The 18,285-nt window shown below is 41.9% G+C and overlaps 1 protein-coding gene across 1 annotated transcript in view; it reads right to left on the reverse strand.

Annotated features, from left to right (window-relative positions):
- Nucleotides 1–5,619, reverse strand: part of thsd7aa (thrombospondin, type I, domain containing 7Aa) — a 76,752-nt gene extending 71,133 nt beyond the window's left edge. Inside the window, exon 1 of the mRNA XM_081703094.1 lies at nucleotides 5,118–5,619. Coding sequence (XP_081559220.1) covers nucleotides 5,118–5,253 — 136 coding nt within the window. The 5' untranslated portion in view covers nucleotides 5,254–5,619. The remainder of the gene's footprint in view (nucleotides 1–5,117) is intronic.
- Between the last annotated feature and the right edge of the window lie 12,666 nt (nucleotides 5,620–18,285).

Below are 18,285 nucleotides of genomic sequence, written 5' to 3' on the forward strand. Positions count from 1 at the left end.
AGTAGACAGATATCAACAAGCTGTCTTCTCCCTCCCACTTCTTGTCTGACAGTGGCTCCACTCCATGGTGTCCTATTAGCAAGTGCAGAGAGGATCTGGCAGCAGAACTCAGCTGGCGCGCCGTACAACCTACCTGCTATTTATAACCTCTTCGCAGATCTCAGGATCCAATAAAGCATGGCACTGGACCGCTTAGCCCCTCAGAGACAAGCATGGTGTGTGGGGGTGTGTGGAGAGAGAGAGAGAGAGAGAGAGAGAGACAGAGAAAGTGGAGAAAGGAAGAATAAAATGAGACACAACCTTCTACTCCATCTCCATCATCTTCCAATGTGTAGAAAGGGTGATAAACAGAAAGTGTATGTCTTGTGTTTGCCTACACAACTGTCCTAGTTGATAGTGTGCCCATTTTTCCTTCCATTCTAGGGTCAGAGTGAAGCAGTGGTGGCTGGATTTCTGAGGCATTGATTTAAAGCAGTTTTGAGAGAGCCGTGAATCCCCCCACAGGGTTCAGAGAGGCTAAGGATACTGCAGGAATGTGCAGGAGAGGAAGAGGAAGAGGGTGTTGGCATGCTTCGTCTCTACTCGGATTACTGGTGTCGTTGGGCTGGGGAGCAAGTTAACAACAGAATAATCACATTTATTATAGTGTCATTAGGGTCATTTTTCAGTTATCCCTTAGTGATAGACTTGGAGGTCTCAGTGTGAGTCACATGTGTATAGAGCATTTGAGACAAAAGATAGAGCTGTTTGATGAGTCTCCCCTGGCATGGGGAGACTCACTAGGGAAAGAGGAACCAGGCACACAGGAGTCTCCAGTAAAGAGCCTGGTCTCTGATTCCCAGGGACAACCCTTCACATCCAGCCCACACACACCCACAGACAAACACTCCAATTAATGGTCTAACTAATGAGCTACACACAGAAAAGTGTGTGTGAATATAAGCAAAAAAAAAAGAGAGAGAGAAAGGGGGAGGGAGGGCAAGCAGAACAAATCACACTGTCAGTCTGTCTTTTGTTATCCTCTTGGCCATCCTGAACGCTGATCGGGAATGTCGCCTCCCTCTTCATGAGAAAGAGGAGGACAAAGGCAGGGGCACGCAAATGCAGATGTGACGGGAGCAGATGGCAGTACCTCCAAACCCAGGGAGAGAACAAGAGAGGGAGCACAGAGACACAGCCAGGAATGCACAGCCAGCAAGGATATGAAGAAAGGCAAACAATAATAAAGAAGATGGAGAGGCACTCTGTGGGGGCTTCTACCTCCAGCAAGCAGCACTCATTCAACAACCTGCACTGAACAGCTGCAGGTTGCCTGAGTGAAGCACCTGGAATAACCATGTGCCAATTTGGCGTTTGATGAATCCAGAAGCAAATTCAAGCCGTTTCATCTTCCTCCAGTAGTGATGTGTCTCTGCCTCCTCTCTGCACAGTCCGAACTGCAGGCTGGCTGTAATTACCCCACAGAAAAGCTCAGCTGTGGGTTGAGCTCATCCATATGTCTCTGCTCTCATATTGCTCTGAGCTTGGCGCATTCGCGGGCCAGGCCCACAGCAATGTGCACGGATCTTCACCACCACACAGCCAGCAAGAACAGGGTTTTGTTGTTGCTGCACTGGTACCGAGCCAAGTGAAAATGTTTGAATTAAGTGCTTGACCCATAGCCCAGTAGCACTGATGCTGAGCCTAACCTGCTCCAGCACACCCCCCGCCCCCAACACACCCACACCCTCCAAAGAGCCTTTACAGGGTCAAAGGTCAGTATGGCAAAAAAAAAACTACAATTAAAAAAAAATTTAAATTTGAAAGGGAGGGTGTCCAAGCATAATGGGAGGAACAAAGAACAAGAAAAAAAGAGGGAGCGTCCTTTCTGAATATTAATGGACATTGAAGTACTGGCCAGGACAGACCCACTTGCACAGTAAAGAGATAAAGGGCCGCTCATATGCAGGGCTGTGTGGGTGGAGTATATGGGGGAAGGGTGTTGCTGAACGCATCCACATAGAGCCCATCACCAAACACAATGTAGACTGAAGAGAGGATCCAGCCCTGTCAATTAAGATGTGTGTTCGTGCCGGCTCACGCATGTGTGTGCACGTGTGCTTGTGCATGTGCGTGTGCGTGTGCGTGTGTGTGTGTGTGTGTGTGTGTGTGTGTGTGTGTGTGTGAGAGAGAGAGAGAGAGAGAGAGAGAAAGAGAGAGAGAGAGATAGAGAGAGATTATCTGCATGTGGCAGATATTTCAGAATACTTGAATGCAGGAATTGTCATTAAAAAAAGCCCTAAAAAGAACATTATATGCATATGGAACAGATAAAGAATATCATACAATAAAATAATACAATATAAGTTGAATAACAAAGTTGAATTTGTATGAAACAAAGGTTTGAATTATTGTATTAGCTCACTATGGATATAATTCCACAAAAGTGCTAAATATTAACAATACAGATGTGTGGCATCAAAACTTACCATCTCAGACAAAGGAAAATGAGAATAACTGTACCACAGCATAGGTACATCATTTAAAACCATGGAAAAAAAGAATTAGGAATGTGTGAGAGCTCAGTTTACTGATGTCTCCATATAGTTATGTCATTTAGAACCAGATAGATAGATAGATAGATAGATAGATAGATAGATAGATAGATAGATAGATAGATAGATAGATAGATAGATAGATAGATAGATAGATAGATAGATAGATAGATAGATAGATAATATTTTTATATACATAAAATAATTTAAGTTCAAAAAATTTAATTTGTTCATATTTAAGGCTGCACATAGACATGCATGCACACACAAGCCCTCTAACAGAGGGAATAATGGGAATTCTCCTCCAGCCAATCACATTGCTCCTTAGCACAACAGTGAACAGTAGTCCCAGTACAGCAGTGCTCAGCCATGCCTATTTGTCACAGGCAGCAAATGTAATGCACCATCACCAAAACCTGTTTTGGTTGCAGAGAGGGACCCAACAGGTAACCCCAATGCATCCTGCTAGGCTGGGAAACCCATCTCATTCCCTAACGCAGCAGGTTTAGAACACATATGCTCTGGATATACTCAGAGTCAAGGAGAAATGGGTCAAGAGTAAATTAAAGAGGTCATATGCTGGGAGCAGGAGTAGACATGTTTACATCTGAGAGCTGTAACAATCTTGGTATTAGCAATTTTAATAAAATGCTGAGGATCATATTGTTCTCTGTGTTTGTTTTCTGTGCATGAGAGAGAGAGAGAGAGAGAGAGAGAGAGAGAGAGAGAGAGAGAGAGAGAGAGAGAGAGAGAGGGTGTGTGTGTGTGTGTGTGTGTGTGTGTGTGTGTGTGTGTGTGTGTGTGTGTTTGTAAACAAAAACAGAGTTCACTGGATGTAGGTTGACTTGCCCATCACATCTCTCATTACGTCATCCCCTGTACTGTGCTAAACTACTCTGAGGAGCAGTGATGACAAACAGAGAAAAACAGAGAGAGACAAACAGACAGGGAGAGTGAAAGACACAGAGAGAGAGAGAGAGAGAGAGAGAAAGAGAGAGAGATAGCAGCACCATAGCACAGCTGCTGCACTTAATCATGAAAACAGCCTCATCTTGAATCATGAAAGTGCACAAATAATTACATATCAATGACTACAAATTTTGTATTTCTCTAAAAATTAAAGCCCTTACTTAATCTGTCAGAAAAATTATTAGGTAGAATGACACATTTGTCGTGAGAGTGAAAACAGTCATTAATGGCACAAAGTGAGTTTTTTTAGTAAAGTGTATCTCTTAAGTTAATCTATAACCAGTTACAGAATCTACCGGATCAACTCATTGATCAGCCATAAGACAGAAAGCCTATGCTGGGCCCATCTGCATTGATCAGACCCCATGCATGTCAAGCTGTGGCGCAGTGAAGATCCCGCACTGATCCTGAAGCAGTTTCAGTCCTGTCCGGCTACCCAGCTGCACACTGATCAGCTTGTTCAGGACACCAATGGTCCTGCTTCTCCTAGGCCATCGATTTGCGGCTTCCCCGCCCACTTTTCACTGAGACAGCAGGCAAATGACCCATCGATTCACCAGGCTGATCAGAGCAGGCGCCCCACTGTACTCAAGCCTGCTCCCCACTTCAGTGCCTCAGAATCGGCCCCACCTCCACCCCCACCCTGCCTTCCCCCTCCCCCAACTGCCTATCCCATGCTTGAGTAAGCTGCCACCCCCCCACCCCAACCCCCAAAGATGTGGGGTTATCCGAAATGGACTGCGGAAACACAGAGAGAGGGAGAGGGAGGGACGAGGGGAGACAAGAGGCACCACCCAAAGCAGACGGTACTGTCCCCCATCTACATTAGTCCATTCTCAGGGCAGTAGAGCTGTGATATACTCCAACAGAGGCACCTCATGCTAAGACTCCCATTATCTCCCAACAACATGCAAACTTTGCATATATTAAGCTATTATATTTCGCATGGATTCATTTTGGTGTCCTTGTGTATTAAGGCATGGGTGCATCTTTATGGTCCACATCTCCCCCTCCATTATCAAGAAGAGATGCTTTATATATCGCTGTTCAATTATTCATTCCCGCTGGGCCATTCTCCATTAACACTATTATGATAATACACAGATTCAGTTTCAAGTTTCCTTTGAAGAGAGTGTAACCCCCATTTCCTAAAGTAAAATGTGGATTAATCTCCTTACCTGAATGAGGGCGAAGGGTCTCACCTATAGGACTTTTAAAAACATCCACCATCTATTCAAAAAATAAATCTTACACACCTCACTTTCTTTCACTTTAGAAGAAGGTTCTTCGTCATTTTGAAAGCTATGTGGTAAGACTTTCCTCTTTTCTTCTATGTCAGCATATGTTACATCTAATAACTTCCTTCCTCGTCAGTATGCACCCCTGATAAAGAAGGACAGACACAACTATCGCTCTGTTCACATAATGAGTTCTCATAAAGTCTAAGAGCCTTCGAAATGGACCTAAAAGCTTTAGAATGAAAGCAAGTTCCACTCCTCACGACTACCAGCATGCAAGGGTAAAACTCTCCCAGAGCACCCAGAGTGGAGATGGAGAAGTCCCGCTCGGCTGCTCTGAGTTCACCTCCAGCCAGAGGAAATGAAACAGCCATACCTGTCTGCCAGATGTAAGTGGGCTTGATGCTGCTGACCGTCTGTGTCTGTGCGTCCCACAGCCACACGAGAAGCAGAACCGCCCCAAGAGCGCGAGCAGCCAGACATGGCCCCGGAGCTCCAGCCGCCAGTCTCATGGCTTCAAGCACAGACACCACTTAGATCCAGATCCGCACACACACACACTGAAGTCCACAGTGCGGCACGCACACACGCTCAGCTGGAGATGAGTGAGTGGGGAGACGCAGGGCGTGGGGGGGAACGTGCATCTGCTATTGTCCCTCTCTCGCTCTCTCACTCACACATACACACACACACACACACCCACATGCACGCGTGCTTCCTCCAGGAATGGGTAATCCACCAGGCTCTGCTTTCTCTGTCGCTGTCTTTCTCTCTCTCTCTCTCTCTCTCTCTCTCTCTCTCTCTCTCTCTCTCTCTCTCTCTCTCCCTCTCACTGGTATGTACACGCTCTTGTTCCTTGGGCCAGTGAAGCAGAATAGGGTCTGGGTGGGGGGGGAAGTAAAAATAAAAGCAGGAGGAACAATAGCTCCCTCGGTTCAGCCTGCTGCTGGAGCGACTACTGCGTCCTGCCTGTGCTGCGCTGAGACAGCACCTCCCACTCCAGCTCGCTCTCTGTCTCTGCCTCTCTCTCTCTCTCTCTCTCTCTCTCTCTCTTTCTCTCTGTCTATATATATATATATATCTCACTCTCACTCTCTCCCTCTCTCCTTAATCTCACCTTTACTCTTTTACTTTTACCTTACTCTGGCCATCTCTCTCCCCCCTCTTAAAGTCTTACTGGCTTTGGAACACAAACCTGGGCACAAGCAAGAGAACTCCTTGCATGTTTGTGTGTGTGTGTGTGTGTGTGTGTGTGTGTGTGTGTGTGTGTGTATGTGCATGTGTATGTGTGTGTGTGTGTGTGTGTGTGTGCGTGTGTGTGTGTGTGTGTGTGTGTGTGTGTGTGTGTGTGTGTGTGTGTGTGTGTGAGTTAAGTTTGAAAGAGAAAGAGAAAACAAGAAAGAGTCACAAACAACAGCTGGGAGAGACAAAGCAAAGATATGTGAGAGGGGCAGGAAGAGTTAAGTAGCTTTGCTGAGGTTAAAAAAAGAACCATAAAGAAGCAAGAATAGCAGAGCAAGAGGAGTAAAAAATCTCAATAAATAATTGAAGAAACCACAATTTGACCTTGTTTGATATTCAAGCCCTAGACTAAGGGATAAGTGATGAGACACTGTCTCCCCAATCATTACAGGGACAGAGCCTAAGGGATCTTCCCTCAAATCCAATTTTGAACAGAATGTGATACATCAGTATGTCAGCACATAGACCCAATGAGTGAATCATGCACTCTCTCTCTCTCTCTCTCTCTCTCTCTCTCTCTCTCTCTCTCTCTCTCTCTCTCTCTCTCTCTCTCTTTCTGTGACCTACACCCTCCTGCTATCCCTAAAGGCCAGAGCCCAGCTACTGTCCGGTTCAGTTGTTTCAGAGTGATTAGGATAATAAAAGAAAGCGCTCACCCCCTGCTAACCATGACACAGTGAGCAAACCGCAGAACAAATTAGCCAAGCTGTAGCACCAACAGACGGCAAGCACAGTAACTACCCCCAACCCAACAGCCCAACACACACAGATGTACGTTCACACACACACGCTCACCCATACACACACTCAAACAGCCTAACTGGCCAGTCCTGATGCAATTGTTTACCCCAAAAAAGTGAGCCAGTATGCCAAGGGTTTTAATGATTAACACAAACTTCGAGTCTTCTGAGAGCATGAGCTACCAGGCTGAATGAGATAGAGGACAGGATAATTGACATTTAATTTAACATGTTAACACTACCATTTTGTATTGTAACACTGCCAAACAAACCCTGCAAACATAACAAAGTTGTTTTGTTACTGTTATTGTTGCTTTCCACCTGTTGTGTAGCTGCCAATTAATACAAATATCAGCAGCTATGAATATGCTATGTTAGTTTGATAGCCTTGTTTGGAATGGCAAAGGTCCAGGGACATGGAAGCTGGATGAGATCCAAACACACTTCTCAGGGAGTTTATCTAGTGTGGACAACACCGTAGTGCAGCTGGAGGATTTGTCACAGTAAATACTGCGCATGCATGTGTGGTAGGGCCCGCACGCAGGAGTGAAAGAGGTAGCGATTGCCACACTGAGGCTGGCAGGGAGGTGGAGAGAACTATTATCCCACCAGAATGGTACTCTGATTACCAGCAATCAGTTGGGTGGGATTTTCCCCATTCATGCAGCCTGCATGTAAGGGATCTATGCTTTGTGATAAAGTCCTGTCATCACAACCAAGGAAATACACATGCACATAAACATGTAAACACACATGCACAATCATACACACAAGTGCACACACACATAAACACACAAACACAAATATGCACCATCACCCACACACACAAACACTGACACACACACACACACACACACACACACACACACACACACACACACACACACCTAAGCGTCAGCAAGAAGGACCCAGTTGGCTATTGCTGCAGCGTGCACTTCAACAGTGCACATCAGCAAAAAAAAAAAAAAAAAGAAAAGAAAGAAAGAAAAATGCAAGAAGGAATGAAGGGGAACAAGAGAAAGAGAGAAAAGGGTATTTGAAGAGCAACAGCAGATATGGAAACGAGGGAACAAAACAAAGGACAGCGTGGAGAACAAACAGATGCCACAGAGGACGAGGAGATAATGAAGGATGTGTTCCGAGACGGAACGCCATAATCAGGAAAGACTCCAGTGATGTGGAGCTGGAGGGGCCAGAGGAAAGAGGATCAGACTAAAGAAAACATTCTATCCTGATCAGGCCTGATTAGTGCAATTGACCAGTCCATATGGAGATGGAAAACCCCAGTTATTGTCACACTCTCGTAATCCGGCTCAGAGGAATTAGCTAAGATACTGTATAGCATGAGCTAACACATAAACGTGAAAATATTTCAAATGTCTGATGTAATGTAGTGTTGCAATACCACATTTCTCAGCATTACATTATGTTATTTATGTGTGTGTGTGTGTGTGTGTGTGTGTGTGTGTGTGTGTGTGTGTGTGTGTGTGTGTGCGCGCTAGCTTCATATCACAGTTATTTCAGTGTAATTAAGTTACAAGTTATGGGAACAATTATCAATCTGATTAGCACTGTGTCAAGTCACTGGAACAAATTACCATATTGTCAAAGTGAACACACCACAACCACTAGACCTAACACACCTGTCAGAAATTATCAGTGTAAAGTTTTCTCCATATACTTAATTCTAGGTCAAACATAAGCACACAAGCCATTTTAATGTGACTTAATAAGTTGTACATGGGCCATATGGAGTAAACCCTGGATATGTGTTGTCTTGCAAACAGACTTTGACCTTCCACCTCTACTGTAAGATAAAGCATTTACATCAACAATGTTCATGCATCCTGTGTTCCATCTATTTGCTCAAATATGCTTTTATTCCTCTACTGTCATTGTGGCCTGTGGTTATTACAGAACTACTTAAGAAAGCTTGCTGTAGACTGTATAGAAACACTGAGTGAGTATTGATAAGCAGTTTCAATTCCATGTCAATAAGTCACTGAACATATTCATGAGTTGTGTATATTCAATTGGATGTTGCTGGAAAACCTATGTAGATTTAAGAATTCACAATTTATGAATTTGCAGCGCAAAAATGCCAATGACTTTAGAGCAGTCAGTTTAGCTGACTTTAGCCAAAGGCTAAAGACAAATTTTTCAAATAACCCAGAACATATAGCAGGAGGTGGAGCAGAGGACAGAACACTGACCAATCAAGAGGGAGGTGCATGCCCAGCCAAGCTGATCCAATTTAAATATGCAAATGTGTTAGTGGAGCCGAAAAAAGAAGAAGACAAGAAGATAATAAGGGAGAACAAAAAAAAAGCATTGTATTGAAATTAAATATTTAACATTGTTTTGTCCACAGTCAAGGATTTAATTACACCCCACTTAGTAATAGGGCAAGGGGGACCAGAACAGAGCTATGGAAGCAATTCCATTGGCTTTCTCTGTAAATCACTTTGGGTACATGGTCCATAAATAAAGTCTTAGATAGCAAAGAACATCACCAGTAAATTAGAATGAGCTTAGCTGGAATTTTTCCAAATGCCTCTAATGCCTGCCCAATATTCTGATTATCAGTCTGTAAATATTTCAAAAAACTCCATGTTTTGGCATGAAGCATTTTCTGCATAACTACAGTGTGATGCCAGTGACTGTAATCCAGGACCATGTCTGAAATTACATATGTCAGATCTCTGGCTGAATTGGAGAGCTTCACAAGTCATTGTTTACATGCCAGATCGGAAATAATATATGTATAATGTAAGCCATAAAGAGGTTGTACTGAGTGCTTTTCTGACAATGGATATAAACTTTGCTCTAAGCACTTATCTAAGCAACTTACATTTGTCAAGGCAAATCAAGCCTATAAAGAGATCATCCAGGCATGCTCCTCCCCAAAGCCAGACCCAGTCCCGCCTGAGCCACCACACTTCTATTGTCTTCTGCTTCACTGTCTCTCAGCACATACGTAAACTAGGAACAAAGGCATTAGGAGACCTCAGCGCACACATACACACACACACACATACACACACACACACACACACACACACATACACACACACACACACACACACACACACACACACACACACACATACACACACACAGACAAACACACCACGCCACTCTCTTTGTTAGATGCCCACCAAAGCCACTTCATACGAATGGTGGGGGTTATGGGGGGGGAAGCCATTTCAAAGAGGATTTCAAACGGTCTTACAACCCGTTTGTCTTCAGGCAACATAAGGCTGGCCCTCAGGGGAGCCAAAGCCAAACAAATGGAGGGGAGCATATTTTTTACATTGTCTCACTTTTCCACACACTGGTGTGCTTTTCATACAATGAGTGACCACACGATGGATCAATTTTTTTTTTCCTTTATTCACTGTGTGTAATGCAATTTCCATGGTGATTCAATTCCATTCACTACAATTCCATTTAGTTATCATCTACTAAAATAATTATCCATTATATACCAGGTTCATTTCAAACAAGTTTCTAGGTCAGACTGGATTGATTATGTAAAAGGAAGAGCCTGAGGTGACATATTGACCATTCAACAACCGAGGCACAGAGACAAGGAAAAGAACAACAATCCACAATCTTCTTAAACAGGTCAAGTCAGAAAGAAAAAAAGAGAGGCAAAAAGAAAGAAGAAAAGAAAAACAAAGCACTAAAGACAGAAAAAAAAGAAAGAGAGAATATGCATGTGAGAGAAAGACAGTGAGAGAGAGTGTGTGAGAGAGACAGAGAGAAAGAGAGAGAGTCTGTGTGTGTGTGTGTGTGTGTGTGTATGTGTGTGTGTGTGCATGCGCACGTATGTGTGTGTTTTGATTGGATGTGTTCTTTAATGACCTTCCCTACATGATGCAGTGTAGCAGTGTGACTAAGTGTCTGTACACAGTGGAGGGGGAGGTCACAGGTACTGTCTCCCAGGTGGAATCCTCAAGCCTGGCATGTCAGTGTAGGATTCTGCATCTGAAGTCTCAATATATAGTGTGGCTTTTATCGAAACAACTACTCAAATCTACACTGCACAGTTCAAATCCCAATTGAATGCTTTACCTGAAGGTGACTTTTTTGAAAGGGGACTATTCCTATGATAATATGACACCATATAGTACATGATTTATGAGTTAATCTAATAGTGTGTTAGATAACATGATAACGGACTGGTCATCGAAGGCCTTTTATGCATATGCAATGAACATAATATGTCATAAAGCAATCAGCTCAAACAACAAGAACTAGGGTGCTAACATAATGAACTACACTATATGTCATAATATACGCTCAACAATGAATGCTGAAAAATTAAATTGGGATGACTCTCCACACAAAGATATGGGTCACAGCAGCTCCTGTGAGATCAGGTCAGCAATGCTAATAGATCAAATATCTGCCTAAATATTTTATGTTGGTACACGAATAGAGGACATGTGGATTTATAAGAAAGTGTTATTTAATCCATTTGTAACAATGGCTCAGTAACATATTACACATCCAATGGGGTAGGTCACTTGTTCAGACACTGAGTAAATGCCACATACCAAGGTGGAGACAACTGTAATGGTTCCTGTGTTATCTACTCAGTGGGGGTGGTTTGATGTTGAAGATTGTGTTCTGTTAGTCTACTAGAGTCACTCTGGTAAGGATGGTATATTCAATCTTCTCAGCACCATCCATCAGTGCCTGAGGGGGTTGGCCACTGGCTACAGAAAGCCAGTTAACACCAAACAAAAGTCCTGGTTGGGGTTGACGTGAGACAGCTCAGTGACACAAGTAAGCTATGCAAAGTCAATAAGGTAAGACTTGTGTCTTTTGTACATGGTGATGTGCACATGCATAATCTATTTATGTGCACACATGCGTGCATACACAAACAACCTCACACAAATAGAATCACTGCATCAAGACATGACTCATGGGAGACACTTCATGCATAAAAAATATTTCTACTATCCCTATGTACTAATCGCATGCAGATCATTTTACTGCTCTTCATATCTCTGGCTCAGCTTTAAAAACATATGTGCTAACATGGTCTCTTAAAATCAGATTAGTTTTTTTTTGGTTAATTTAGATACACCAAGCAGTATAACCAGAATCTGGGAGGTTAGATACATAACATGGGCTGTATCAGTTAGCTTACACATTGGCAGGGCATCACTCAGTTTCTTATCTCACGTTTTCACACTCTTGATTTGACCGATTGATTTTGTAATTGTGAAAACAGGCAGCCGGAAAAGAGGGCAGAACCCCCTCCAAACATACACACACACACACACACACACACACACACACACACACACACACACACACACACACACACACTGGGGCTCACCGCATGCTTCAGTGCTCTCATGTCGACCTCTGACTCCTAATTCAATTTACTCCCTCCAAATTAATACCATTAGTAGGATGTTTCACAGTTAAATGCATCGGTCTGGCGATGCTGTCCGCTAGTCCCTTAGCAGAACCTGGACAACTGCTGATGGAGGCTGTCTCGAAGCTGCCTCAAATCAAAGACTGAGGTATTGACAGTGATAAAGATCGATGTAAAATGAGGAGAGGCGAAGGAATGAGTTGGGGTGGGGAAGAGGAAGAGGTAGGGTCAGTGATGCTAGAGGGAGAAGAGCTGCTAGCAAAGACCTTGTGTCAGCTCTGATTCTGCGGAAAAGGAGGTGACCTACATATCAGCATTTTCAACACATTTCCAAAAAGCACAATATGAACTATTTTATAGGCTACTACATTACACGTGCTAAGCATTGTTTCACCAGTCTAGCTGCTGAGAGCGGGGGACCATTCTTGGAACCTCTGCTGTGGATTTTGAAGTATTTATAACCTTGGCTGCCCTGCTGTTGTGTTCACTCTGTCTTCAGTTTTTGGAGCTCACAAACATGCCTGTTAGCAGGTGAGAGGCCTACCTCTCAAAGCATGGGGTATCCTAGCAACAGCTGATGGGCTCCTTTCTAACCCAGCACTGTGTAAAACTGCAGTGTTAAAACAGGGGACTCTTCTGCAGCATCTCACATGACTTCAGGACACTTTGGCTGCAGAAACAGTTTCCAACTGTGTGGGTTTTCTTTCTCAGAAGAGTTCTAAACTTTAAAAAGCCTACAAGTAAACTCACTTTCATACTACTTTTTTTCACTTAAACAGGCAGTGAAGCTCCATAAACACTACAACTTCAATGCTGAAAAGCATAGAAATACAGAACACCATCACTGAACTGCACAATAACACAATTAACTGAAATATGGAAATCCTGGAATCCATATTAGTGATGTGGTTTGTAATTGGATACATAAAAGCAATGTCATGAATCTTTGGTGCGCTTAGGGATATGCTGCAAATGTGAAGGCAAGGTATTTGAAACTGAGCATTAAGCTGAAGACTAATTAGGCTGCATACAGATCCTGGCATTTCAGGGCAAAACACTATGCACAGAGGGCTCTCTGCCACCACAGTGGCATTTGCTTCCATTACAGTGAGAAAACATAAGTCGTAACGAGAGTGGGGCTATGCGCTCTTTTTCATCTTCTTACTTTGGGAACATGCCGCTACCCCTCCTCCCATTTTTCGCAATCCCATGCCATCCCCCCTAGCCCTGAGCCCCCATGACCCCCAGAATCTTGCATAGGTCTGCCAATGAATGAGCAGCACCAAGATTCCTTCCCGGAGACAGTGGGCTTTGGGTCTGGGGCGTTTCCCTTCATCTCTCCACCCACAGGGCCCAACACCAATCAGACAGCAAGCCCTAATGATTCAACATCACAGGCTTCCTGTTTGGTACAGCATGTAATAAGAGGATTTTTCATGCTCCTTACCCTCCAGACATGTGTGCTGCCTGCCGACACCATGTATGCTTGAAGATACTAAGAATTACACTGTTACACATGTGTCCATGCAGACACAGGCATTAGTAGAGATTTGTTGGGTTGGTCAGGTCTGTGATGAAATCGTGATGCAGTGTAAGCAAAATTTGGTTTCCTTTGCTCTTGTGTACTACTTACACTTCTAGCAAACATATCCCAAACCAGAAATACAAAGTGAAAATGATACACCAAAATACAAAAGCATAATTTTCGTGGAGAGGCAAGTCACACATTACTGATACCTGCAACAAGAGAAATTCCTTGACAAATAAAAATTTTGATTCTGATTTCCTTTTTTAATAACACAAAATATTTAGTGTCATTTTCTAATTGTGGCAAATATCAGGTGGAGTGCTGTTTTCTGGAACAATGTCTCTGGCCAAGCCCAAGGACAAAGGTGATCAATATCTCAGTTCCCTGAGCCCTCTCTGTTTACAACCCCCATATTACTGGCAGTGTGAGAGGCTTCACAGTTGAAATGAACCAGGAACTGAACCAGGAAATGGATCAGAAAATTAAATGTGGATGCTAAGGAAGTTTTGCAGCCACAGCCTGCTCAAAAATTAAAAAATATTCTGGGTTTTACCATAAAAATGCGAAACATAAACGTGATGACTATGGTAAAGCAAAAATAAGCAAATTTAAAAAAATAGATGAAGGACAAAATTAACATACATTTCTAAAACAGCAATATTTTAAAAGTCCAAAGAGCAGGGGATGTCTCAGCTGAGTTAATGACTGTAAAAAGAATTTCTTTTTCCCCATTAGCATGCACACACACCTCCATCAGGAGGTGCTGATGTGGGTTGCCCTTCTGGGTCTGCACACTACCTTCCCTTAGTTCAGTCCAGGTCACTTCTCCTCCTGCATGCCAGAAACAGGTAAACCAATCACCAATCAATCCCAGATGTCAACACCAAGCTCTGGCTATGCAAAGTGCACAGGTGGCTCCACTTAAGACGTAAGCGTATACTGCTTAGTTGAACTCCAGCTCCTGCCAAGCAGACTCACTTTACAGTGCATTCCTGTCTTTGATCTCTTCTGTTCAGTAGGATGATAGAGTGAAATACAAAAGAGCTCCCCATTTTCTGAGACAACAACTGTGGGGTTCCCGGGCATAAGAGGGGAAATTACCACTCCAGCGCAGGGAGTCTGGGAAATGGACAGGTTCCGACAGCTGGCTGAAGCCTACCAGGGTTAATAGGAGCCACTTGTTTGCACTTGCTCTGCACACAAGTAATTGATGTGCTTCACCAGGCAGCCTGCTGGATCAGAACACATTTCACACTCTAAACAGGCAGCAGTGTCTGTCAGGAGAGAGGGACACATGCAGGGAGAGGAGGAGAGTGAGAGAGAAGGGCGAGTTAATGAAAGAGAAAGAGGAAAACACACACATCTATAAATATACATATACACTAGTCTGTATTTCTCTTCTAGTTGTGTAGAAAAAATCAGTTCAGGTCAGTATAGCTTATTTGCAGTTTTTGCCAGTAAAAAGATTCAGTGGGTTGGATCCCATTGCTTTAACATTCATGATCTGCATCTGCAACTGTGACATTTTTGAAATGTGGGTCAGTCCCTGATATTCTGCATAGCAACCAATGAGAATAAGCAAATCAAAGACAGCTGACTCACACACAAATACAAATAAGCATAGAGAGACACACAAACACCTGTATGGTTAGGTATGAAAGTGAGCAATGAAGACATTTATCAGTAAGTAATGTATGTTTTTCACATATTAAAAACACACTTTCTTGTTAGAAACTTTGAGATGGAAAAATATGTCCCAGATATGCAAAAATACTACACCCAGTGCCATCACCCTATACACTTGCACAGAGGTTATTCCCATATGATGACAGATGGGTCACTGATTTTAATTATTATTTTTCTCTCTAAAGTGCATATGGACTGACACACACACACACACACACATACACCCAGAGACATATACACACTCTACTTATAAAACAGATAACACAAAATAAACAGAAAACATTAAAAGTGTCAATTTTATTTACACCACACTTACAGAGGCAAGAGACAATTTTAGATAGTCATCCATTTATTTTGCAAGCACAACCTGAAAACACATTACAGCAGGTTGGCAGAGGTATCCAGTCCAATAATGTAATGCAAAATCCTTAAAATTCAAACCAAATTTACTCAATACCTGTAGCTCTTAACAAGCCAGAAACACATCTATGACACACAGGTCTCATTAGGAAATTCCAGAATTTATAACAGTTCTTTTTCTATAATTAGCATTGAATGGATGTACAGTCTGCAGCATTTAAATACCTGACACACAGTCTAGCTAGTGGGGCTTGAAGGCTGGGCCACACACTGGCTACAACAACAAATGGATCTGCTGTAACCACAATAGATTACAGCCCCTGGTTTCAATTATTAGATTCCCCTTCTTAATAAGAAACCGTATTCCTTTGAGAAATTAAATAGACTGATAACTATACAATAACAATAATAACCCAAATTATAACTTGGGTTAAAATATTTTTAATAAAAATGATAGAATTCTTGTATAAATGTTATGCTGAGGAGAAACGTGCATCCTATGATCATGTGATCATATGAGGCAGAAGGTTATTTAATCATTAACGTATCAAACGGTATCAGTTTCAAAAAGGACTTCACCAAAGAAGCAAAGAATCTGTTGAATACAAGGGGGGTTTGGTTTCATGTTGGTTTGAGGGTGCTGTCTCTGTAATATATTATTAAGAATTCATTGTGAAGCAACTGCTAATTTATCTAATTCACTACATGATAATTACTTAAAAAAACAAATTAGGCTGTAGTGTGACTTTAAACATCTGTTTTAGCATTTGTGTATGTGTACATTATTATAAAAACAGGCTTCTACATCCTTATTGCTTTTTATTCAACTTAAATCTTTATCAGTGAGATTATGTAGAATTTGAAAAGTTCGTGTCCATTGTTATAATTTTTTTAGAATACTTCTTCTTTGATTACTACACAGCTACAACAGGACTTGACAAATTCAGTGATCTAATTTATATTTTCCCTTTCATTTCTTTGTTGAAAGAAATTCAACAAATTCAACAACTGATTGTGTATGTATGTGTATATATATATATATATATATATATATATATATATATATATATATATATATATATATATATATATATATATATATATATATATATATATATATATATATATATATATATATATATATATATATGAGAGAGCGCTCTCTCTCTCTCTCTCTCTCTCTCGCTCTCTCTCTCTCTCTTTAGTAAAATGGGCCTAGACAGTATGAGATCACAGGTCAGATCTGAAGGAGAACTCATTAAGACAGGCAGGCACGGATCTGCACTCCAGTGACTAATGCAGCCACTAATGTGCTCTATCAAAAAGCACTCTGGGTGGCAAATGTGAGGTAAATCAAATTAACATCTGACCCACCCACCAACTACAACACTGTAATTTCACATATCCAATGATCAGACAGAATAATTATCACAATCTGTCTTCAGCGATCTATTATTTTTTACTATTATATCAAACACAGTCAATTCATGAGCATGCTTTCTAAACACCATTGTCTCACCTTTTGACAAACCTCCTCCCTTCAATTAGTATATGGGCAAAAACCTAAGATGATACTTTATTAACAACTAGGATCCAAAGAAGAAAAACATACCTGAATGTTTTCATTTAGGGACTGCCTCTAGTCCATTTGCCAATAACAGGAGTTCTATACCTGCATGATCAACTTTGGGCCTAAACAGTGAGTAATATATGAAATATATAAAGAAGCATTATTTTATTTTCTCTCTCTCTCTCTCGTGCCCTCTCTCTCATCAAGACAGCCATCTCTCTCTGTTCCCAACAGCCATATTTGCTGGATTAAAGGAATTTTACTTCATCTTATAGCAGACTTGAGATGATAATATTTTTTTTCAGCGTTCACATACATTCATGAATTAATATTCATAAATTAGATCGATTAAGCACAAGAACCACTGAAAACACTTGTGTGTTTCAGAGTATAAAGAGTTTTCAAACACTCTGATGACTTTCTGACTGTGTATGTCATGTGAAGTGGGTATGTGATGCTGAAAGGTGCCAATGCCCTGCAGCATCTGGATTACACTTAGATGGTTATAAATTGTGGTTGAAAATACGTGAAAATGAGGTGTGGGCATGCTATCTAGTCTTACATTAACACAACCATCTGTACTACAAACCCCTCACTGAGGTAGAAAAGACATGTGAGTGAAACAAGAGGAAGAATGGGAAGAGACAGACTTTCATAAAGCATGCCCTTAGACAACTTAAAATATCTGTCCAGGTCTTTTAAAACATACACACAGATACTTGAAACCCATTGTGTAGCTGTTGGTGGCTCTGGAAAAGGTGAGCAAGAAGGTGCTGAATTAGCACATTTGGTGATTGTATTCATTATCAAATGATGGGCATGGGTGCTCTCCGTGGTCCTGAATTGCCTAGCTTCAGAGATATTGTGCACTGAAAAAAACAAAAGCATAAAATAACTGTTGTAATCAGTGAACCAGCCTTATGTGTTTATGCAGGATTTCATTAGAACTGCTAACTCTCAAAAATACAAACAAAGAAACAAAAAACAATCTGTTATGAGATGTGTTTTATGGGGTAGAAT

Source organism: Electrophorus electricus, chromosome 2 (assembly GCF_041902795.1).
Source record: "Electrophorus electricus isolate QZ-2024a chromosome 2, ASM4190279v1, whole genome shotgun sequence".
Classification (NCBI taxonomy): domain Eukaryota; kingdom Metazoa; phylum Chordata; class Actinopteri; order Gymnotiformes; family Gymnotidae; genus Electrophorus; species Electrophorus electricus.